Source organism: Platichthys flesus, chromosome 16, assembly GCF_949316205.1.
Source record: "Platichthys flesus chromosome 16, fPlaFle2.1, whole genome shotgun sequence".
Classification (NCBI taxonomy): Eukaryota; Metazoa; Chordata; class Actinopteri; order Pleuronectiformes; family Pleuronectidae; genus Platichthys; species Platichthys flesus.
The window spans coordinates 2833835-2854373 of NC_084960.1; the positions used below are offsets into that span (position 1 = coordinate 2833835).

The 20539-nt window shown below is 46.1% G+C and overlaps 1 protein-coding gene across 1 annotated transcript in view; it reads right to left on the reverse strand.

Moving 5' to 3' along the window:
* grin2ba (glutamate receptor, ionotropic, N-methyl D-aspartate 2B, genome duplicate a) overlaps positions 1-20539 on the reverse strand; it is a 44098-nt gene that overhangs the window by 13047 nt on the left and 10512 nt on the right. The window contains exons 4-8 of the mRNA XM_062407676.1: positions 13946-14060; positions 8783-8991; positions 8349-8520; positions 4004-4157; positions 2796-2921 (exon numbers count right to left, since the gene is read on the reverse strand). Of these exons, the coding sequence (XP_062263660.1) occupies positions 2796-2921; positions 4004-4157; positions 8349-8520; positions 8783-8991; positions 13946-14060 (776 nt within the window). The remainder of the gene's footprint in view (positions 1-2795; positions 2922-4003; positions 4158-8348; positions 8521-8782; positions 8992-13945; positions 14061-20539) is intronic.

Below are 20539 nucleotides of genomic sequence, written 5' to 3' on the forward strand. Positions count from 1 at the left end.
CAACATACTGATGTGTCCTCATGAAAGTTACCCTGTTCTGGCTCCACCACATTCATATCTCCTTTTGGATGAATTCTAATAACTTGAGTCACTTGACCTTTTTCTCAAACACCATCATTAAATTTCACTTTCCAATAGTTTGTCCAATACTTTGTTTTATGAGCAAATAGCTTGAAAACGAACGACCCGTCTCAGATGTACTTCTTGTCTTTTTGTGGTGTTAAACTAAATTTAGATGAAACACCAGACACCGTTTATAAAGATGGACGACATGACAGCTTCCCAAAGGTAAAGCCAAAGTGCCTCTATCGCCACCTGGTGGCTGGAGGCTGTATAGGACACAAGCCCTGCCTCCTCCAGGTTACTAAGTGGGACATGGACAAAATCTAAAGGTCAAATAAATTTTTCTCAAAGATGGTTTACGTCATTTCAGTCGTTCTCATCACTTATAACAAACTCAATGTTCATCGTGATTGACAGGTGACACTGGCTGTAACTTTAAATGATGTCTTCAGTGCAAAATGGAATCTTTCATATCTTATTTTGGCTTCATTTTTGGATACTGGGAGAAGGTGGACACACATCGTCCATTTATCCATTTATAAACAGCCTATGTGACAGACATAGGCTGTTAGAGCTCCTGGCATCGCTGTTCACTCTTGTCTTTATGTTGTTTATTTGACTTTTATCCGATTCACGCGCCCAGTTGCCAGATTTTCAGGTTCACCGAGCGAACACTGATGTAGTCTAGTGCAACCGTCCTGTGAAATAACAATCTGACCTTCACCAAGGTGTTTTAATGTTCAGGGTTAGTGAGTGAACTGCTGCAGAGAGATGTTGATTTAACCGTTTCAGCCTTTTGAATCTGACACAATGCCAAATGCAGTGTCTGAAATGAACGTAGAGTTTAAACAGAAGGAGAAGAACCTGATGGTAAATGAGCAATGCCTTGAATACAGAAGCACCGGGGATTAAACCACCGACCTCCTGGTTACCCGACAACTCCCTCTACCCACAACAGTACAACCTTTTTTTTAATTAATGCTTTTTCTAATCAATTTGGAACTACGTGGATTTCATTTGTCCACAAGCCGACAGAAGCCTGGCTCATTATGCTGTGATTAGCATTTGGTTGACGATGTTTGTGTGGGTGGGTGTGCGACTGTGTGAGAGCGGGTTGTGCGAGCGCGTGGGCGTGCATTGTTGCGGGAGGCTTTTGTTTCCTCGGACGAAGCAACTTTATCGAGCCAAATATCTCCTGTGTGAGAAGTTTGCAGAAGAAGAAGCTCGGTTTTAATGAATCGAGAATTCACAAATCCACGGGTCACTGATGCGTTATTGTGCCGGAATCCTTTGAGTTCAAACTTCGATCTGCACTCTTCATGATACCGAGCTCCCACTGAGCTACGAGCAGATACAACAAGGAGGCGCACAGAAGAGAGCAGCGCTGTAGGGAGGACTGCATCTCCTTCAGAACATGATGAAGGAGGAGAGATAGCCATTGTCTATATTTAGCCACGTCAGAGTTGAGGGAAGAGATTGATTTTAAAATCTTATCTTTCTGCCAACGGAGATCTGACAGAAAACCAGAGTCTCGCTGTCAGAGCTGACTTGTGGTTTTTGGGGAAATATGGAAATGAATGCAAATGACTGGTGTGACGGAAGCAGCACTGAAGCAGAGGAACACACCTGTAAAAGGTTATAAAAGAGAGAGAGAGAGCAGCGTGGAGGAGGAGGAGGAAGAGGAAGAGGAAGAGGAGGAGGAGGATGAAGTCACTGGGTCAGTGAGGACGCGTCTGGTTTTCATATGGAGGCTGAACACAGTGTTTGTGTGAGATGATCCAGAGTCTTATTGTTTGCATTTACCTGAAAAACCTCAATATTTTAGTTTAAATTATAATTTCTAATTTGAACTTTAACCATCAAACACTTTCTTTTACTAAAGAACTGAATAGCCAGCCGCCATATTTCCTCCATATCTAATATCTAATATCTAATTTAAATTAAATTTAGCTCAAACTTGGTTTCAAAGGATCAAAACACAATCCTGTCTCCTACACAATATGCTAATGCTCCATGATTTGTTTGGCCCAATGTGTTGGATTAAACATGGTGGGTGGCACCAGACTTTAATAATTCACCAACACTTGAGCTGAGGATCATTAAACAAGTTTTAATTCAGACGACTGACGTTTGAAATGAGCTACAGGTGGATGCTGTGGAGGTAGAAGGTTTGAATCCACAGGCAGAGCCACTGACGCAAGGCAGCAGAGGCTTTGATACGCAAAAGGAGGAGACAGGAAAAACTTTGCAGCTTTGGAATTATTTGATCAGTGCAGCTCGAGTTGACTGACGTTTTCTGTTACGTAAAAAAACATAATCACGCTTCCTTCAAAATGGTAAATGCAAATTACTTGTTAAAATTTTTTTCTGTTTGCAAAATTTTGAAAAAGTGAAGCCACACAAAGCTGCGAGTATGACTCATCGTTTACCAAAAGTGAAACTTCAAGCATGTGGTTTAATTTCACCTCTAAATTCCACCTCACATCTGGTGTGAGCAAAAAGAGAGAGGGGGGGGGTGGGGGAGAGAGAGAGAGAGAGAGAGAGAGAGAGAGAGAGAGAGAGAGAGAGAGAGAGAGAGACACGAGGGCGGCAGCAGCATGGCTACAGGAGGGGAGAAGAGTGTCTGCATGGATTAACATCTCAATCCTCAAAGAGTGGTGCAGGTACACTGCCTGTGTGTGTGTGTGTGTATGTGTGTGTGTCTGTGTGTGTGTTGTGCGAAGGCCTCTCACCTCTGCCGTCAGCCAGACAGCGGTTGTAGCCCACAGGGCTGAAGTACTCGAATATAAACACAGCCATTGCTGACACCAGCAACAGCATCACAAACATCATCACCCACACATCCGCACTGAAGGGCTCTGGAGGGAAGAGAGAGGGAAGCGAGGAGAGGGAGAGATGAAGGGAGGCGAGGGATGGAGGGAGGACGGACAGAGATAAGCAAAAGAGAAGAGAGGGGGGGAGAAGGAGAGAAGGAAGATGGGGATGAGGCATCAGGAAGAGGGTGAGGAAGAGGAGAAAAGAGCGAGGGCGGCAGGGAGAGAGCGAGGAAGAGAAAATGAAGCAAGAGAGAGAGCGAGATAGAGAGAGAGAAAAAGAGAGAGAGATATGCAAATGCAGCGTGCCAGATTGAGACGAGGGAGGAAGAGTGAGAAATGGAGTGGGAGTAGGAAATAGAAGAGGGCAAAGGGACAGGGAGCAGAGGAGAGAATAAATAAACAGTTAGCCATATTATCATGTATAACCTGCTCCATTAAACACACACACACAACACAATACAACACAAAACTGGGCTCTGATCACTCGTGTGTCCACTGAATCACGGAGGGGGACGTTCAGAGGACGACGGTGGACGTCCACCTGATGAACATCTGTCCAACACTCTCAGTCTCTCAGGAGAATAAACTTAATACTTAAATAGCTTCTAAATTAACTCCACAGAATCTCTGAAACCAGTCTGGAGTTTTAGTATCGGGGCTGAATTCTGAGAATTAAAATCATCGCTGGTTGATAAGCTCCACATTATCATAAGGTTTATTAGTTTTTAATCATATTGGTCATTAGGATTTTTGATCCCGAGGGAGAGGACATGGGTTCTCCTTGCTTCTTCCTTATTTCCAAAAATAACTATTTTGGATTCTTATATTAAACTATACTCTCGTAATATTATAACTTCTTTCTCATTAAATTACAACTTTATTCTAGTAATATAACCCCTTTCTTCTCAATTCAGGCTTTATTCTTGTCAAATAAAATCTTCTTTCCTTCAATATGGCACAAATATTCATTTTCAAAATGGAAAATAATTTAAAAAATGTCTGGTGTCATAGCTGAATGCCGACATTTCCTAATTTCATGTTTTGTTTTACCAGCATAGTTCAAATATTGATAAAAATCTCAAATCAGGGTCGTGAGGCTCGTCCTTCGCTCTCGTGTTCCTCACCTAAGAAGGCCGAGGGCGACACAGTGCCATTGCTCCGGGACACCATCACACTGATGCCCGTCTCGATGAAGGGGACGGAGAAGTCGATGACCTCTGACCTCTCCTCGTTGATGGTCAAGGAGCCCACGGCCATGTGCGCGTTTTTTAGCACCACCTGGGGCGAGAGGGGGAAAACAGAAGAGACCATTGATTATCCACCCATCATTTAAACATCAATTAACCATCAATTAACTATCCATCCATCCATCCATCCATCCATCCATCCATCCCTCCATCCCTCCATCCCTCCATCTCTCCATCCCTCAATCCCTCCATCAAGCCCTCTATCCCTCCTTCCCTCCCTCCATCCCTCCATCAATCTACCAAAGCAGCTCATGGTAATGAAGCACTTTAAAAGCTTTTCCCTGCGGGGGAACTTCTTTTGCTCTGTGGCAACAAAAACACTCAAAACAACAAATTGAGTCAACATAGTTAAAAATAGATTAAAGAGAAAAAAACTGCATAAAAATAGAATATCACAGCCATCAGTGTGTTTCAAGGTGATTGTGCAATCGTTCTAAATGTGGCTGATTCTTCATGTTTATTTCCGAGGAACAAAGATGGACGTTCTTACGTTCGACCTTAACGTCTAAAAGGGCAACGTGCAAACGCTTCAACGTAACTGAGGACGGCGGCTGTGACGTCCCCTGGGTTTGTGGGTCAGTTTCTGTTTTCAGTTCAGTTGTGTTGTTGGATTGTTTGACTTCAAGTCAGCAGGATTATGCATAATATTTAATTATCTAGTGGATTTAAATGTGGTTTACTAAGCGGACTGTTGATTCTGATTCTGTTGCTCAGTCTGAATTCTAATTAAGAGTAAATATCAGGTTTTGGTTACAAGTTGTAACTTGTCCACTGACCACAATGCACCTCAGCATCACGACTGTTGAGGGAAACATTTCCATGACCACGTGTGTAACATGCAGCAGATTCAGTCACTTCACTCACCAGCTGTCAAAGTGTAGAAATTTCAGAAATCTCCAAAACACAGGTTGAAGGAGAACGGATGCATTTTTAAAGAAAACGTGGAGAAATAATTGAACGTGGAGACACTGGAGACAAAGAGGGAGCTGGACAGGTGGACACGGGAGGCCGACACACTTTCTACACACAAACACACACACACACACACACACACAGACACACCCGCTCAGAGTGGACACTCGTGACGCTCGCCAGGGGAGCGAAAGAGCGAGAAAGACGGAAGGAAAGTGGGTTACCACACTGGGTCATGGCTGCTCGAAATAGTCACCCCAATGGCTCTCCCTCCCCTACCGGCCTCCCTCCCTCCCCTACCGGCCTCCCCCCCCTCAGCGCCCCAGCACAGGTAATATATTTATCCCCAATTTTTACAGCCCTACAGCCCAGCACGGGGGTAAACTGGGACGAGACTGTCTCACTCAGTTAATAAGGGGTGTGTGACTCAAAGTGTTAGAGAGTGAGTTTGTGTGTGTTTGTGTGTGTTTGTGTGCATACAATGAGTCATCCAGAGAGAAAGACGGTGAGAACGAGGAGCGAGCGAACCTTTGTTCTCCACCTGTGAAGTGGACCTTTACAGGCAGAGAGAATATAACACATCTACTCTGCACATTATCTCCAAGTGTTTGTGTCTGCGTGTGTGTGTCTGTGTGTACGTCGTGTGTAACTTCTCTGTCTTGTTTGTTCCGTCAGCATGTAAGTATGGATGTGCATGTGTGTGTGTGTGTGTGTGTGTGTGTGTGTGTGTGAACGTCTCCCCAGGGAAGACAACGAGTCCATCCAGCAGTGTACTCACTTCCTCTCTATCTCTCTCTCTCCCCGCTCGCTCTCTCCATCTCCCTCCTACGACTTGTTCTCTCCGTGTTATGAAAGTGACCCATGTGGGTGTTACTGAGAATGAGTGTGCGAGGGTCTGCATTTGTGTGTTTGTGTGTGTGTCTCTGCCAGCGAGTTCAAACTCATGTAACCAAGCTTATTGCCTCTAATATTTCGGATTAGGAGCGTGCGGGGCAGCGTGGGTCAGAGCAGCCAATGAAATGTGACACGGTCAGAATTGAGTTAGGATGAAATATGTAGAGAGCTTCTCAAAGTCCTCATTGATTTCTTCTTCTTTCTTCTTCTTCTTGATCTTTTGTCATTCCGAGCTGGGGCAAATCGAGTAAAGGCCCTCAGTGATCTGGCTGAGTGTCCACGAGTGTGTCCAAGCACGTCCTGTTGTGTGTGTGTGTGTGTGTGTGTTTGTCGGTGTGTGTTTGTGTGTGATCTCGCTCCATTAAGAGTGGGAGATATACTGTAGTTTGGGCCGAGATCCAAACGCGGAGGAACATAAGATGGTTTTATTTGATGCAGATTTAAAGCCTCAACTACAATGAAGCATGTGTGTGTGTGTGTGTGTGTGTGTGAGAGAGAGAGAGAGAGAGAGAGAGAGAGAGAGAGAGAGAGAGAGGGGAGGTTTAGACAAATGTCCCTCTCTCTCCTCCTAATGACCGTTCATCTGTAAAGGTGAAAAGGAGACGGCACATTACGGAGCTTTTAGTCCGGTGATAGTTTTTCTTTTTTCTTTTTTACAGGTGACCCCACCGCTAACACTCGTGACATCACTTCAATACCTTTACAAAATAGATTAATGAGCCGTTTTCAGTGTAAACTCAACAGCAAGTGTGAGAAAAACTAAATAACGCGTCACAGACTCTTGCTTGTGACTGGTGAAGGTTGTTCAAACTTCAGCGTCCACACAGAGGAGTCACGGCGAGTTGAAGAGCGACAGAGCGGCGGCGTGTTCTCCACCTGTGACCTTTAGGGGCTCATCGATCTGTTTGCCTGCTCCTTCATTAACCAGGAGCCGAAGAGAGACAGCTCAAGTGCAGCTCGCTCTCCCGGGCTGAAGAATGAGAAGTGACAACGACCTTATCCCGGGACCAATGTCGATAAGGAGAGCGCTGAGAGCCCAGAGGTGGATTGTGAACTGTGCACACCCTCGAGTGAGGAGCGTGACACGAGGGTTGGGCGAGGGAGAGCTTCAGGGCAGCTCCTATAGAAGCTAGATGAAGCGTAGGTCACTGATCACACACTGGATCAATACTCTACTCTCAGCAGGATTATTCAAACATTACAAAAATACAGATTTAAGCCATTTTCAGACAATTTGTTTAATTACTATCCGACTAGAGTCTCTTCCAAACTCACTGTCCACCCTTGCAGCAGCCCGTCACCTCTGTGCACTGGAAGCTCGCTCGGTTTTCTGTCCTGACCTCGAGCAGAAGGAAAGAAGTCCTTCTCCTCTCCTCACCTGATGTTTTGCCAAATTTGCAGATGTCTTCAGGCGAGTCACGCAGCCGCTCCGACGGCCCGGAGGGTTTCAAATCGCCCGTTAAACAGCAGTAACGCCAGCAATTAGAAGATGGAGCCGCAAAGTGTGATTCATGCGTCGGTTTCATTTGCCAACAACTTTCAAACGAGATCAAATCATTTGTGCAGAGGTTTCATCTGTGAACAGCGTTTCTGCAGCTTTCAACATGTTAGATTTAAGACTTTTTAAGAGCATAATGAGTCTAATCTAATCTAAGTCCCATGTCAAATACGACAGATATGAAGCAATATCAGTAGAGGGAGTTTACTGAGATAAATTCTGAGTTATTGGTTCTATTGAGGCATTATTTTAAAGCTTGTTAACATGGCAGCGTTAAATTAACAGCTTTATTTTTGACTCTTTCTTTAATGACCCTGTGTTAACCTGTGAAATCTGACAATAAGGGGAGTGGTGGAGGAAGTGCTAACATTTTACTATGTAAATGTACAGATAAATAGACAAAAATGTACTCAAGTGAAAGTATCACTTTAACTTTTCTACTTGAGTAACAGTAAGTTAGTACTTTGTCTTAAACACACTAAAGGTAAAAGTACTTCCAGAGAGAAGCCTATTCCCCGATGTCTACTAATTCATTATGTCTGAGGGCGACACACACGCCAAGTTAGAGTTTTATTTATTATTATTTTAGCTATTTCTTTTATGAGAAGTGTAAAAAATGTTTGGGTTAAATTTGTAACTGTGGCAGGACAAGATAGAATATGACGAGAGTAGATACACTGTGGTGGACTAAAAGTAAAAAGTACCTGAATATAAATCTTAAAGTAAAGTACAGACACAAGAAAAATGCACTTAAGTACAGTAAAGAAGTAAATGTACTTTCTTACATCCCCCCACTGAGTAAGGGTTTCAGTCGACTTGTGCGACTCGATTCTATTTTGGATCCGACACACACATTAGTAACAAAGACACAAGAAGAGGACGCCACAGACACACACACACAGAGTTTGGTCTCCTCACCTCCCCCACCATGCCGTTCCACGTCCCATTGATCTTCTTGCCATGTTTGCCGTTGGTGACCAGGTAAAGGTCGTAGGTGAACTTCACCGTCTTCGCGATCTTCTTCAAGATGTCGATGCAGAAACCTTTACAGCAGCGCTTGATGTAGATCCCCGAGTCCTTCGTCTGGTTACTGCACAGACGGACAGAGAGATAGATATATTAATCATAAATATATGTGCGTCTTTCTGAGCTGTTAATTGGAATTAATTGTAATTGATTGTGAAGACACTGGAAATCAACATCATTCCTACTTTGGTCATTACTAGAGTAGATATATCTACGAGACAGAAAAAACTGCCTTTATCAGAATGAACTGTTCAATCTACTCAAGAGGAATCAGGTTCTTTTCATTGTGGTTCTAGGATCTGAAGGATCTGAGCTCTGAGCCTCACAGTGTCTTGATCTGCTTCCGGCAGGGCACCGTGTTCCTCATGCAGGTCCCGCTCAGCGGATCCACGTCTTCCACGATGACGAACGGAGCCTCCTCCAGTGTCACGATGGACAGGTGGTCGTCCTCCCTGGTCGCTGCCCCCCCATAGAGTTCATAGCGAGGCCACACATGGTACTTCATGGACAGGGAGCCGTTCTCCCATTTGCCCACCTGGAGAGAGAGACGCAACAAAACAAGCAAACACAGATTTATGTTGTGTTTTGAATTGTTAAACCTCAGACATGGAGACTTATTGTCTGAGATTGAAATCCAGTCAGTCTGAGAACGCATCAGTAACATACATGAAATGAGTCACTGGGCAGGAATCCACTGGAATTAATTCCACATCGAAATAACTGCAAACATTTGCCAACGTTTGTATATTTGTTTGCAAAAAGACATCTCATTTTTAAATTTGGCTTTTGCTTCCTTTTCTTGTCGAGAATCGTCTGTCTGCCAATAAAGCAACAGGGGAGTAAGTAGAAGAGGAAGATGAGGAAACAAGAGGAGGGGAGGGGAGAGGAGAGGAAGACGAGGAGGACAAGAGAGGAGAGGAGAGGAAGAGAAAAGAGGAGAGGAGGAGAGAGGGGAGGGAGAGGAAGACTAGGAGGAGATGAGAGGAGAGGAAGAGGAGACAAGAGGAGAGAGGAGAAGAAGAGGAAGACTAGGAGGAGATGAGAGGAGAGGAAGAGGAGACAAGAGGAGAGGAGGAGATAGGAGAAGGAGAGGAAGACTAGGAGGAGATGAGAGGAGAGGAAGAGGAGACAAGAGGAGAAGAGGGAAGGGGAGGGGAAGAGGAGACATGAGGAAAGGAGGAGAGAGGAGAAGAAAGGAAGACTAGGAGGAGATGAGAGGAGAGGAAGAGGAGACAAGAGGAGAGGAGGAGAGAGGAGAAGAAGAGGAAAACTAGGAGGAGATGAGAGGAGAGGAAGAGGAGACAAGAGGCGAAGAGGGAAGGGGATGGGAAGAGGAGACAAGAGGAGAGGAGATGAGAGGAGGAGAAGAGGAAGACTAGGAGGAGACGAGAGGAGAGGAAGAGGAGATGCGAGGAGGGGAGGGGAAGAGGAAGACTAGGAGGAGATGAGGCGAGGAAGAGGAGACAAGAGGAGAGGAGGAGAGAGGAGAAGAAGAGGAAGACTAGGAGGAGATGAGGAGAGGAAGAGGAGACAAGAGGAGAAGAGAGGAGGGGATGGGAAGAGGAGACAAGAGGAGAGGAGAAGAGAGGAGGAGAAGAGGAAGACTAGGAGGAGACGAGAGGAGAGGAAGAGGAGATGCGAGGAGGGGAGGGGAAGAGGAAGACTAGGAGGAGATGAGGAGAGGAAGAGGAGACAAGAGGAGAGGAGGAGAGAGTAGAAGAAGAGGAAGACTAGGAGGAGATGAGGAGAGGAAGAGGAGACAAGAGGAGAAGAGGGAAGGGGGTTGGAAGAGGAGACAAGAGGAGAGAGGAGAAGAAGAGGAAGACTAGGAGGAGACGAGAGGAGAGGAAGAGGAGACGCGAGGAGGGGAGGGGAAGAGGAGAGCAGACTGGGACCCAGTGTGGAGAATGAGAGCAAGGTTAACGTAAAGGACGAGACTGAAACGGAGGAAAGAGCAGAATTCAGATCAGGAGGAGAGAGCGGGTTGGGGAGAGAAACAGCAGAGACAGAGAAGTGGATGGAGAGATTAAAGGAGGGGGAAAAAAAGAGAAACAAGACAAAGAACAATTGGCGGAGGGGGAGAGAGGCACAGAAGAATAAATGGAGCAAAAGAGTCAAGTGAGTTTCTGTGCGATGGAGGAAGAGAAGCAGAGACGGAGCTCGTTCAGATTCTGAAGAGGAGAGTCCAGCTGCAGGTCTGGAGGACCCTCAGGATCCTCATGGATCTACTCCACTGAAGGAGCATCATCAATTAGTCAATTTCCCCCCCGGTGCCGGTCACATGAACCGGAACCTGGAGAGGACGGCCGGCGTCTCCTCCTCCACCGGTGTCCTGCACGTCCCCCTTTCATCCAGGGGAGGACACGTGCCGACACGGATATGGATCATGAGTTCATTGGACACGCTATAATGGAGGATAGGGGAGGACGGGGAGCTGTGGCTGAAGTGTGTAAACTCTGGTTTGCACACTTGTTAAATATGTAAATGCACACACACGCACACAGACACACACACAGACACACACAGCACCCCAGGGAACACAAAGTTGGCAAAGCTGCCCGGAGTGGACAAGCTGAGCCTGTGTATCCCTTGGGCAGAATGCAGCCTGCAGCCTTCTCCGAGCCGCACAAGTGTTAGTAAGCGATAGAGACGGACAAGGAGGGAGGGAGAGAGTGAAAGGGAGATAGAGGGAGAGAGAAAGGTGGGGGGGGGGGGGGTAGTAAAGGGTCAAAACTCAGCCTGTAGGGGAGTAAACGGGACTGGACACTACAGAGTCTGCACACTACTTCAAAGGGAGGTGGAGGGATGGTTGTAGGAGCTGGAACTCATTAGGATCCAAGAAAAGTGGTTCAGCTGGAAGTCAGGCTAAGAATTAAACATGAGCGAGGGAGCTGGAGGAGGGAGAGAGAGAGATAGGGAGGGAGGGAGGGAGAGGGGGAGAGGAGGTGGTGCAGGCGGCGAGCGGAGAAAGAGAGAAAGAGAGGAGACAGGAGGGGAGCGATTCACCTTGTTCTCTGATCAGAGGACAGAATGTAGATTAGAGAGAGAGAAATCCTGAGAATAGAGAGCAGGAGGAGTCGGAGCAGTCGTTCTGCAGGAGGCAGACACACAATGGAGGGCGAGCGCCAGGAAACACAGATGCAGGCTGGGGGGGCGACTGTGCAGGTGGTGACGAGCGTCGGGTTCACGTCAGGTTGTCGGTTTCAGGGGGTTTGAACAATCTGCACAACAAGCGTCTTCAAACCTGATTAATTTAACCTTCACTTGATCAGAGGGAAGTTTACAGCTCATAAAGTCTGGGTTATGTATTTAAAGCTGGGGTTGGTAATCCTGGGAAAGGGAACAGGACCAGGCTACACAACCATGTGTCTATGCTGATCATATGCATTTCTACAATCTAGGGCTGGACAACAACTATATCAAGATAAATTATGATCAAAACATTATATTTTGTAAGTGTAAAGATTGATTCATGCTGCTGAGTGAATTGTGCGGTTTAAGATGAGGTTGTGTTACATCTCTTCACTGTGTTTACACAATGTGGAAGCATCAGATCAATATATATATTTGACTTTTGTTATCTTGTTATTGATGAAAACGACAAACCTAAACAGAGGTAGTGCAGGTAAACATATTTTAAATATTATGGAGCTAATCCAGGTCATTAGTGTGTGATGTCACCCGACCCTTCATCACTGAGAACCTGTGGCTCCAGTAGATCCAGACGATTCCTTTCATGACGTTTATCGTTCCTCTTTCATTCTTTAGGACTTTCAAAGGGACGCAGCTGACCAGACTTGAGAATCTGGGTCCATCTCTGAAGTGGACAAACAGATGGATGAGAAACATCTACGATTTGTGATCGATGTCTGCGTGAAGGTGAGAACCTGCTCAGCGTATACGAGTTGATAAACGAGGCCTCATCGTGATTCAGCTGCACATCCAAACCTGAGGGGTCCTGCTACATTAACTTTTTCACAGTCTCACCGGACTACAAATTCTCTGATAACTGCATCGGCCCCTTGTCAACACACCGCAGCTTACACACACACAGACACACACACACACACACACAGCCGCTGAAAGTCAAACGGTGGCAGATTTCAGCAAACACAAGCTCCTCCAGCGTCTCTGATTACAGAAGGTCGTCCTCACAGAGACACTCCTGTGCAACCGGGGGGACGTGAGACACAGGACGTGCAGCTTCATGTGCATATTTAACTTCTCCAAGCACAAATCCTTCTATCTTATAATGCATGTCTTTTGTGCTGTAGCCTTGTAAAGTACGATGAGACAGAAAGATGAGCATGAACCCAGCCGGTGTCTTTCTCTGTGGAGTTTGCATGTTCTACCCGTGTCTGCGATGGTTTCCTCCCCTTAGGATCATTTGAGTTATGTATTAAAGGGGACATATTATGCCCATTTCACCACAGTTGATATGGCTCCTTGGGGTGTTAATGAAATGTCTGTAACATATTTTGGTCAAAATACCACAAGGATCATTTCAAACGGCAGCTTTTTACCCTGTCTGAAACAGCCCTCCTCAGATTGACCTGTTTTGTGAGCTCGGCTCCCCGGCTAGCGTTAGCTTGCGAGCTAACCAGGCCGGTGGGGCCCCTGGCTAGCGTTAGCTCGCTCGTCCAAGCCCATGTAGTGAGACTCCCTACATGGGCATGGTGTGACTATGACGTTTATTTCGGTCGTAATCCCATTCGACGCACTCTAGCGTATCGTTTCTGATATAGAGGAACCACAACAAATCGCGGGAGTTGTTTTTTTCCAGAGTTTTTGGGACGGTTGACATGCCAGATACCAAATTAACGTGTAGAAGCACTACAAAAGTGGAATTTTCATAATATGTCCCCTTTAATGTGAATCATATCTCTGAACATCGGCCCCGAGCCACGCCGGCCACCTGTGAACCTCTCGCCCAGTGTCAGCCGGGATTGGCTCCAGCCCTCAAAGGAAACGCGCTGTCGATAATTGATGAACAGAATTCCTTTGATAACTTTTTAGGGTCGATTAAAAACCTCCAAAAAGAATCATACATTTTTTAAGAACAATACATAAATCATGTTTAATATGAAAGGAGCTTTGCAAACTTTTGAGATGAACAGCTGTGGACTCCTGAAGCAGTCTCAGCACAACGCCGCTCCGGAGTCGCTGCTGCAGTTTATTGCTCAAAGGCACCTCTGCCTCGCTGATAACATCTAATCAGAGCAGCGCCCGTAAAGCTTAAGGCTTCAAATGCTTAAAAAGTGTGAATCACTCGATAGGAGATGCAGATAGAGAGACAAAGACTCGTGGACCAATCAGGGACTGAACTTTCAGAATAAAGCTGAGTCGCTAAAACACCAACATTCATTCTTCACGTGTTATTTAACGACCAGAGGAATTTAAAGGCCACGTACGAGCGGGTTGCTTTAAAATTTGAAGTACAGACGTGCACACACACACACACACACACACACACACACATGTTCTCTCACCCGGTCCCACTGTCTGTCCTTGTTGAGCAGGATGATGACCAGCTTGGGGTGCATCTGGTATCCGTCCTCGCTGAAGGACAGATTACGTCCCTCGAACGTCACATTCATCAGGTACCTGTGGAGGGAGACATCGGAGAGAGAGAGAGAGAGAGAGAGAGAGAGAGACTCGTTCAGACGTGGACTCCTCGTCTTCATCGTCTTCGGCTCACAAACACTTTACTTGCTCCGTGGCTCCACATCATTTCTCGTTCAACGGCTCAATTCCCCCCCGAACATCAAAGTTTCATTGATATGTTGGTTTATTTTGGGCGATGGCAATTTTTATTTATACAGCCGATTTTCAAAGAACCTCAACGTGCTTCAGGAGGATGTCAGCCCTGCTTTTCTATTACCGGGTGAATGAGATGATTTGATGATTTGAGGAAAACTCAATACAATTTAAATCCTTACCATCAGATCATCGTCAACAAAATAACGACAACAACAGCAACAAATCTGAATGTCTGAATTTGACCTGAATCTCAACTTTGCTTGGACACTTTTCTTTTTATTGGAATATTCAAAATTCACATAGTTCTAAATGAAAAATCTTTTGTTATGTACAAGTTAAACTAAATTAATTGGATGTCTCACACTATTGTGTAACCATGGCTCATGGAGCATGAAGCGGGAGAACAAATGATCTCACGGGACACGTGGACGACTCGTTAAGAATTGATGAAAATGTCAACTATTTGCTTACATCAGCTAAAAGATCAATTGATTTTTAGGTCTGGCCGTGTCCGTCTGTCGAAACATTACAAAGAAGAGAGGGATGAAGAAAGGAGGCAGAGGAAGGAGGATGAAGTTTTTATGTAACAAAAAATACTGGTTGTGTGTTTGTGTGTGTGTGTGTGTGTGTGTTTAGTGCCTTGTGTGCTGTAAGAGGAGAAACTGAGAGAAAGCAGCATTGTTTCTGTCAGGTGAAATCATTTCACCGCTCTTCAAAAAAACACAAAGGCGCACACAGACACACACACACACACACACACAGACACACACATGTGCGAAACACACTTTTCTCTTGCAGTGATTATGGCGAATGTGCGTGGGAGTGTGTAAGTGTGTGTATATGAGAACATGAATGTTTATGTCAGGTGAACTCAGATCACTTCTCTGTCATCCCACTCACACACACGCGCACGCACAGACACACACACACACACACACACCATCTGTTAACTCTTTCACTCCCTCACACTGCACTCTCTCTCCTTCCAGCTCTCTCTCTCTGTCTCTCTCTCGCTCGCTCGCTGTGTGGCTGTTTCCATGGAAACACTGCCTCCAAACCATGCACGCCATATACAGTATATGAAGATGAATAAATAAACGACAAGCGGGTGTGTAGCTGTGTGTGTGTGTGTGTGTGTGTGTGTGTGTGTGTCTGTGGGGCACGTGAACAACGGACTGGGTCGACTTTAACGTTCCAACTCTCACTCTCACTGTTTCACCTTCACTCCTCTCAGACGCCTGCTGGAGCCAATCACATCCAAGGGGGGGGGGGGGGGGGGGGGGGGGGCCCTAATGGATGCCTCACACAAATATGATAATCTAACACAAGTGCTTGTGTTTCTTTGTGTCTATGCACACTGATCTCTGCAGGAGCGACTTATGTAATATTACGGAGCAACTACTGCTCCTTCTTCTTCTTCTTCTCCTTCTTCTTCTTCTTCTTCTTCTCCTTCTTCTTCTTCTCCTCCTTCCTGTATTAAATATAGATCTTCATCCAGCATCATATCATGTCATGCAGCCCCGTGTGCCCCGGCCTGTCGAGCCCTGGCTCGGATACAAAGTGCACAGAACCTGATGCATAAATCATGAGCCATTTACAAAATGACTTGATGCTGTGCCCCCCCCCCCCCCCCTTTAATCTTTACTGAGCAAGCCACCACTACATGCTGCAATGTGTGAGTCTGCGCATCTCTGTGAGTGTGTGTCTGTGTGTGTGTGTGTGTGTGTGTGTGTGTGTGTGTGTGTGTGAGTGTGTGTCTGTGTGTGTGTATGTGTGTGTGACGGCAGAAACCCGAGCGAAACACAAGCATATGTGTGTTGCCATGGCGCCCACAACCACTGTGACTTCCAAGCCAATCTGTTGCGTAACTATGGTAACGGTAATCTCGCAGAGGGTGGGAGGAAAAAGAGAGATGGAGAGAGAGAGAGAGAGAGAGAACGAGAGATAGAGAGGGAGAGAGAGAGAGGGAGAGAGAGAGAGATGGTGGCATTCAAAGAGAGAGCGGGAGAGAGAGAGACAGAGAGAGAGAGATGGTGAGAGAGAGGGAGAAAACGAGAGAGAGATGGTGAGAGAGAGAGAGAGAGAACGAGAGATAGAGAGGGAGAGAGAGAGAGAACGAGAGATAGAGAGGGAGAGATAGAGAGAGAAAGAGAGAGGGAGAGAGAGAGAGAGATGGAGAGATAGAGAGAGATAGAGAGAGAAAGAGAGAGGGAGAGAGAGAGAGATGGTGAGAGAGAGGGAGAGAATGATGGTGAGAGAGAGAGAGAGAGAGAGAGAGAATGAGAGAGAGATGGTGAGAGAGAACGAGAGAGAGATGGTGAGAGCGCGAGAGAGAGAGATGGAGAGAGATGGTGGCATTCAAAGAAAAAGAGAGAGAGAGAGAGAAAGAGGGAGAGAGAGAGAGGGAGAGAGATTGTGGAATTCAAAGAGAAAGAGAGAGAGAGAGAGAGAGAGAGAGAGAGAGAGAGAGAGAGAGAGAGAGAGAGATGTGGCATTCAAAGAGAGCGAGGGAGGGGATGGGCCTGCTGTGGTTAGAGGAGGCACAGCGAGGGGGTTACTCAGCATTCACACCCTCACAGATATATGTACACACTTTAACCACATCTGGAACCTCTCCTGTGGGGCTACTGGGAGAACTGGGTGATGTGTGTCGCTTGATGCCTCCCTGTGTTTCCATAAAGCAACCGTTTGAACCACTAGACGCCATGATGCTCCGTCCATCGCTCGGAGCGCTCTGCACACCTCCGCCCACACCCGTCACTCTCCAGCTCCGTCCAGAGGTGAACACCACATCTGTACTGAACAGCAGGTGGATTCAAACTCACACACCAGCAGCATCTGTCTCTTCACCTGGAGGGGGAGAGCGAGCGACACCGACCGGACCACGTCAGGCAGCAGCTCCGACAGAATCGAACCCTGCCCCCTTCAGCCACTGAACCCCGGATGGGTGGAGCATCAAAGACATTTTACATAATCTATCGTTTAGGGTTTTGTTTCGAGGGAGATTCTTGCTTTTGCAAAATCAGAACAACACAGTGCCAGACACACACACACACACACACACACACAGAGACACACACACACTTGCCATGCTAACTCCACGGCCTGACACAGATACGTTTGAGCGCATGTTCTCCCGTGAATAATGGACGAGTTTGTGTGAAATATTGATAAGTCATTTTTAATAAATTAACCCCGACATGAATTAGGCATGAATTACACTCCTTAGCAATTACTGTGGTGCAATGTACTTATTGGATTTGTTGAGGAGGAATCTATATGGAGGATGATAACGTGCCCCAGATGGTGGTGTGCGGCCGAGGCAGACAAACATACAGTAGCATTGCTGCATGGGGGGGGGGGGGGGGCGCGCGCATCATGTGGTAGCTGCGAGTGTATTCAGACGTTGCAGCTGAGCGGGTTAAGTGTAATAAATTGTGCTAATGGAAAGAAAGCAGAGAGGACAAGAGGCTCAGAGAGGAGGGAGTGTGTGTGGGGGGGGGGGCTAGATATGTGCTTCTGATTTGATTTACTTTTGACAAATGATAGACAGATAATTAATTCAAATTAATGATCATGGAGTGAAACCAAAGTGGAAGCCCTCGAACAAATCGGATTATCTACATTTTAGAGATAATGAATATACTTGAGGCGATTTTCTCTTTTCTCTTGTTTTTTTTGTCTTCTGAGCATTTTGTGAATAGAACGAGGAAAAAGCCTGAAAAGACTAAACTCAACCCTCCAGCCTCCCATCATCCTCCACTGGTTTCAAACCACAGCCTCTCAACAAAAATCAAATCTGAACTTTTCAGATAATCTAACCTTTCTACTATTATCCAAGGACGAAATAAGAACATAGTGCACACACACACACACACAAACACACATACACACACACACACACACACACACACGCCATGCTTACTCCGTGACCTGACACAGAAACGCTTTATCTCATGCTCTGATGTGAATAATGGACGAGTTGTGTGAAATATTGATACTTCATTTTTTTTATATTTTGTGCCTCAGTAGTTCATAAGTTCAATATATAATATATAATATATAATATATAATAATAATAATAGGAAGACAAATAATAATTCCTCGTCATCATCTTTCCAGATCCACGAGAGCTCGAACCACCGAAAAGAAACTGAGCCGAGGAAAAGAGATTCAGCGGCAGAGACAGATGGAAAGATTTAGGATAAAAAGAACGAGAGAAGTGAAAGAGGAGAAGAAGACAGACGGAAGACGCTGGAGAGACGGAGCAGGAGCGTCCTGACCTACTTCTAATCAAGCTCCATCACCAGCAGGCACCTGTGTAACGCCTCCTGCTGGCCTGCTCCACAAACACACACTCAAATGGCCCTTTATATACTGGGTCGGAAAATAGAAACACACACTCACACACACACTCAGGTGGACACACACCATCCATCGAACTGGCACACACTCATCCCTCAGCTCAATAGAGTGAAACTGCTGCTTCACAGTGTTCCGCACACACACATTAAAGCACACACAAACACACACACACACACACACACATTGACACTCTTTTGAAATCCTCACTGAGGCAACAGAAGTTCAAAAATGTTACACGAGTTTAAAAAAAAGGACTTGACACCTTTCCAGCTCCGAGCTCATTTGGAACCTGTCCACGCCTGGCAAGGTCAGGGCCGTGTTGTCAAACTCATGATTCTCACACTGCTGCGTATCGCTCGCCCATGCTCTCTCTCTCCCTCTCTCTGCCCCCCCCCCCCCCCTCGCCCCCTGGCTCTCTGTGCTCTGCTCCCTTCCTTCCTCTTCTTTGCTATCTTCACTTGTCAGGCTCGTACTGTAGCATTAGCTGGAATGTCACAGCGCCGGCTACAGTGGACTTAATTTACTCCGTGGAGTGGCATGTCCTCCTCTCGTGGTTCTTGCATGAAGGCGCCGAGGGCTGGACAAGAAAACTGTGAGCAGAGAGAGGGAGCCGCCAAAAATGTGGAGCGGCCATAGAGGCATGTAGATGAGCGTGACCACACGGCAGCAGAATGACATGTAGATGATGTGCATCTCATCCTGAGCCTTAAAACATACGATGCATGTTCCAATCCAACATGTGTATTATTGTCATATGTTCTCTCCAATCCCCCCCGTCCCGTCCTTCAACATTTGTTTTGCAGCTTGAGACTTTTCTTTATCAGGGATTCAAGTTTTAAAAGTCGTGGTTCCAAATCCGTCCCAGAATGAACGTGAAAGGAGAGACTGGTCCCTGCTCTTCCCAGTTCATGCCACCAGGGGCTTCTTCTGCAGCTGTGTACGTGGACAGACTGTGGAGGAGCTCAGCCAGTTGGGAAGAATTTATGTGATTTAGAAAATAAACCAGGAGGACAAAATAAGAGTCCATGAAGGCTTGTTAGTAAGCAGGAAGAGGAGTTGACATCCAGCCGTCCATCATGTGTCTACTGCTCCTCCTGCCAGGGTCGCAGGGGGAGCCGGAGCTAATCCCAGTTGACACTGGGCGAGAGGCGGGGCGACACCCTGGACTGGTCGCCAGTATATCACAGGGCCGACGTGCAGAGAGGACAACCATTCACACCCTAGAGCCTCCAGGTAACTGAACTCCCAATCTGCAGGTCTTTAACCGCCCACCAGTTAGAACCAGTTAAATAAAAAAGCCAGAAAGTTGGTTGAAACATTTCGTTAAATGTAAAAACAGCTGAAGCAGATCACTGACACTGAAAGGTGAATTGTTAAAACAGCTAATAGCAGAGGGATAAACAATCACAATCGTTAAGAGGGTAATGGATTGAAATGTCAGAGCGGCTGAGAAGTGATGGAGGAACAAACGATAGTTAGGCTGAACAGAAAAATGGATGTTGAAAGAGCGGAAATCAATGGGAATGGAATCAAAAACTGAGAGTTCATTTATTCTTCTAGCACACACACACAGACACACACAGACACACACACAGAGACACACACACACACAAACACACACACTTTGATGGACGTGCTGCACCAACGATATTTTATTTAGAATTCAAAAAGAGGAGGTGCTCCAGGAAGTACACGGTGCAAGAACTGGGGGCTCCACCCTGTTCTCCACCCGGTTGATTCTCTTCTTTGTTTACCTGCTATCAAATACCCTTTAATGAGAATTACTTGTGACTCCACCTGATTTATTAATGAATAATCCTTTAAAAGGTCTGTTTGAAAAATTTACAAATGTCGTCTGAATTCACCGGAGACAGAGAAAGAGAGAGTGTGAGGTTTTCTTTTCCCATCCTACAGGAGAGCTTTGAGTCGCTTCCCTCTCTCTGTCCATCTTTCATCTG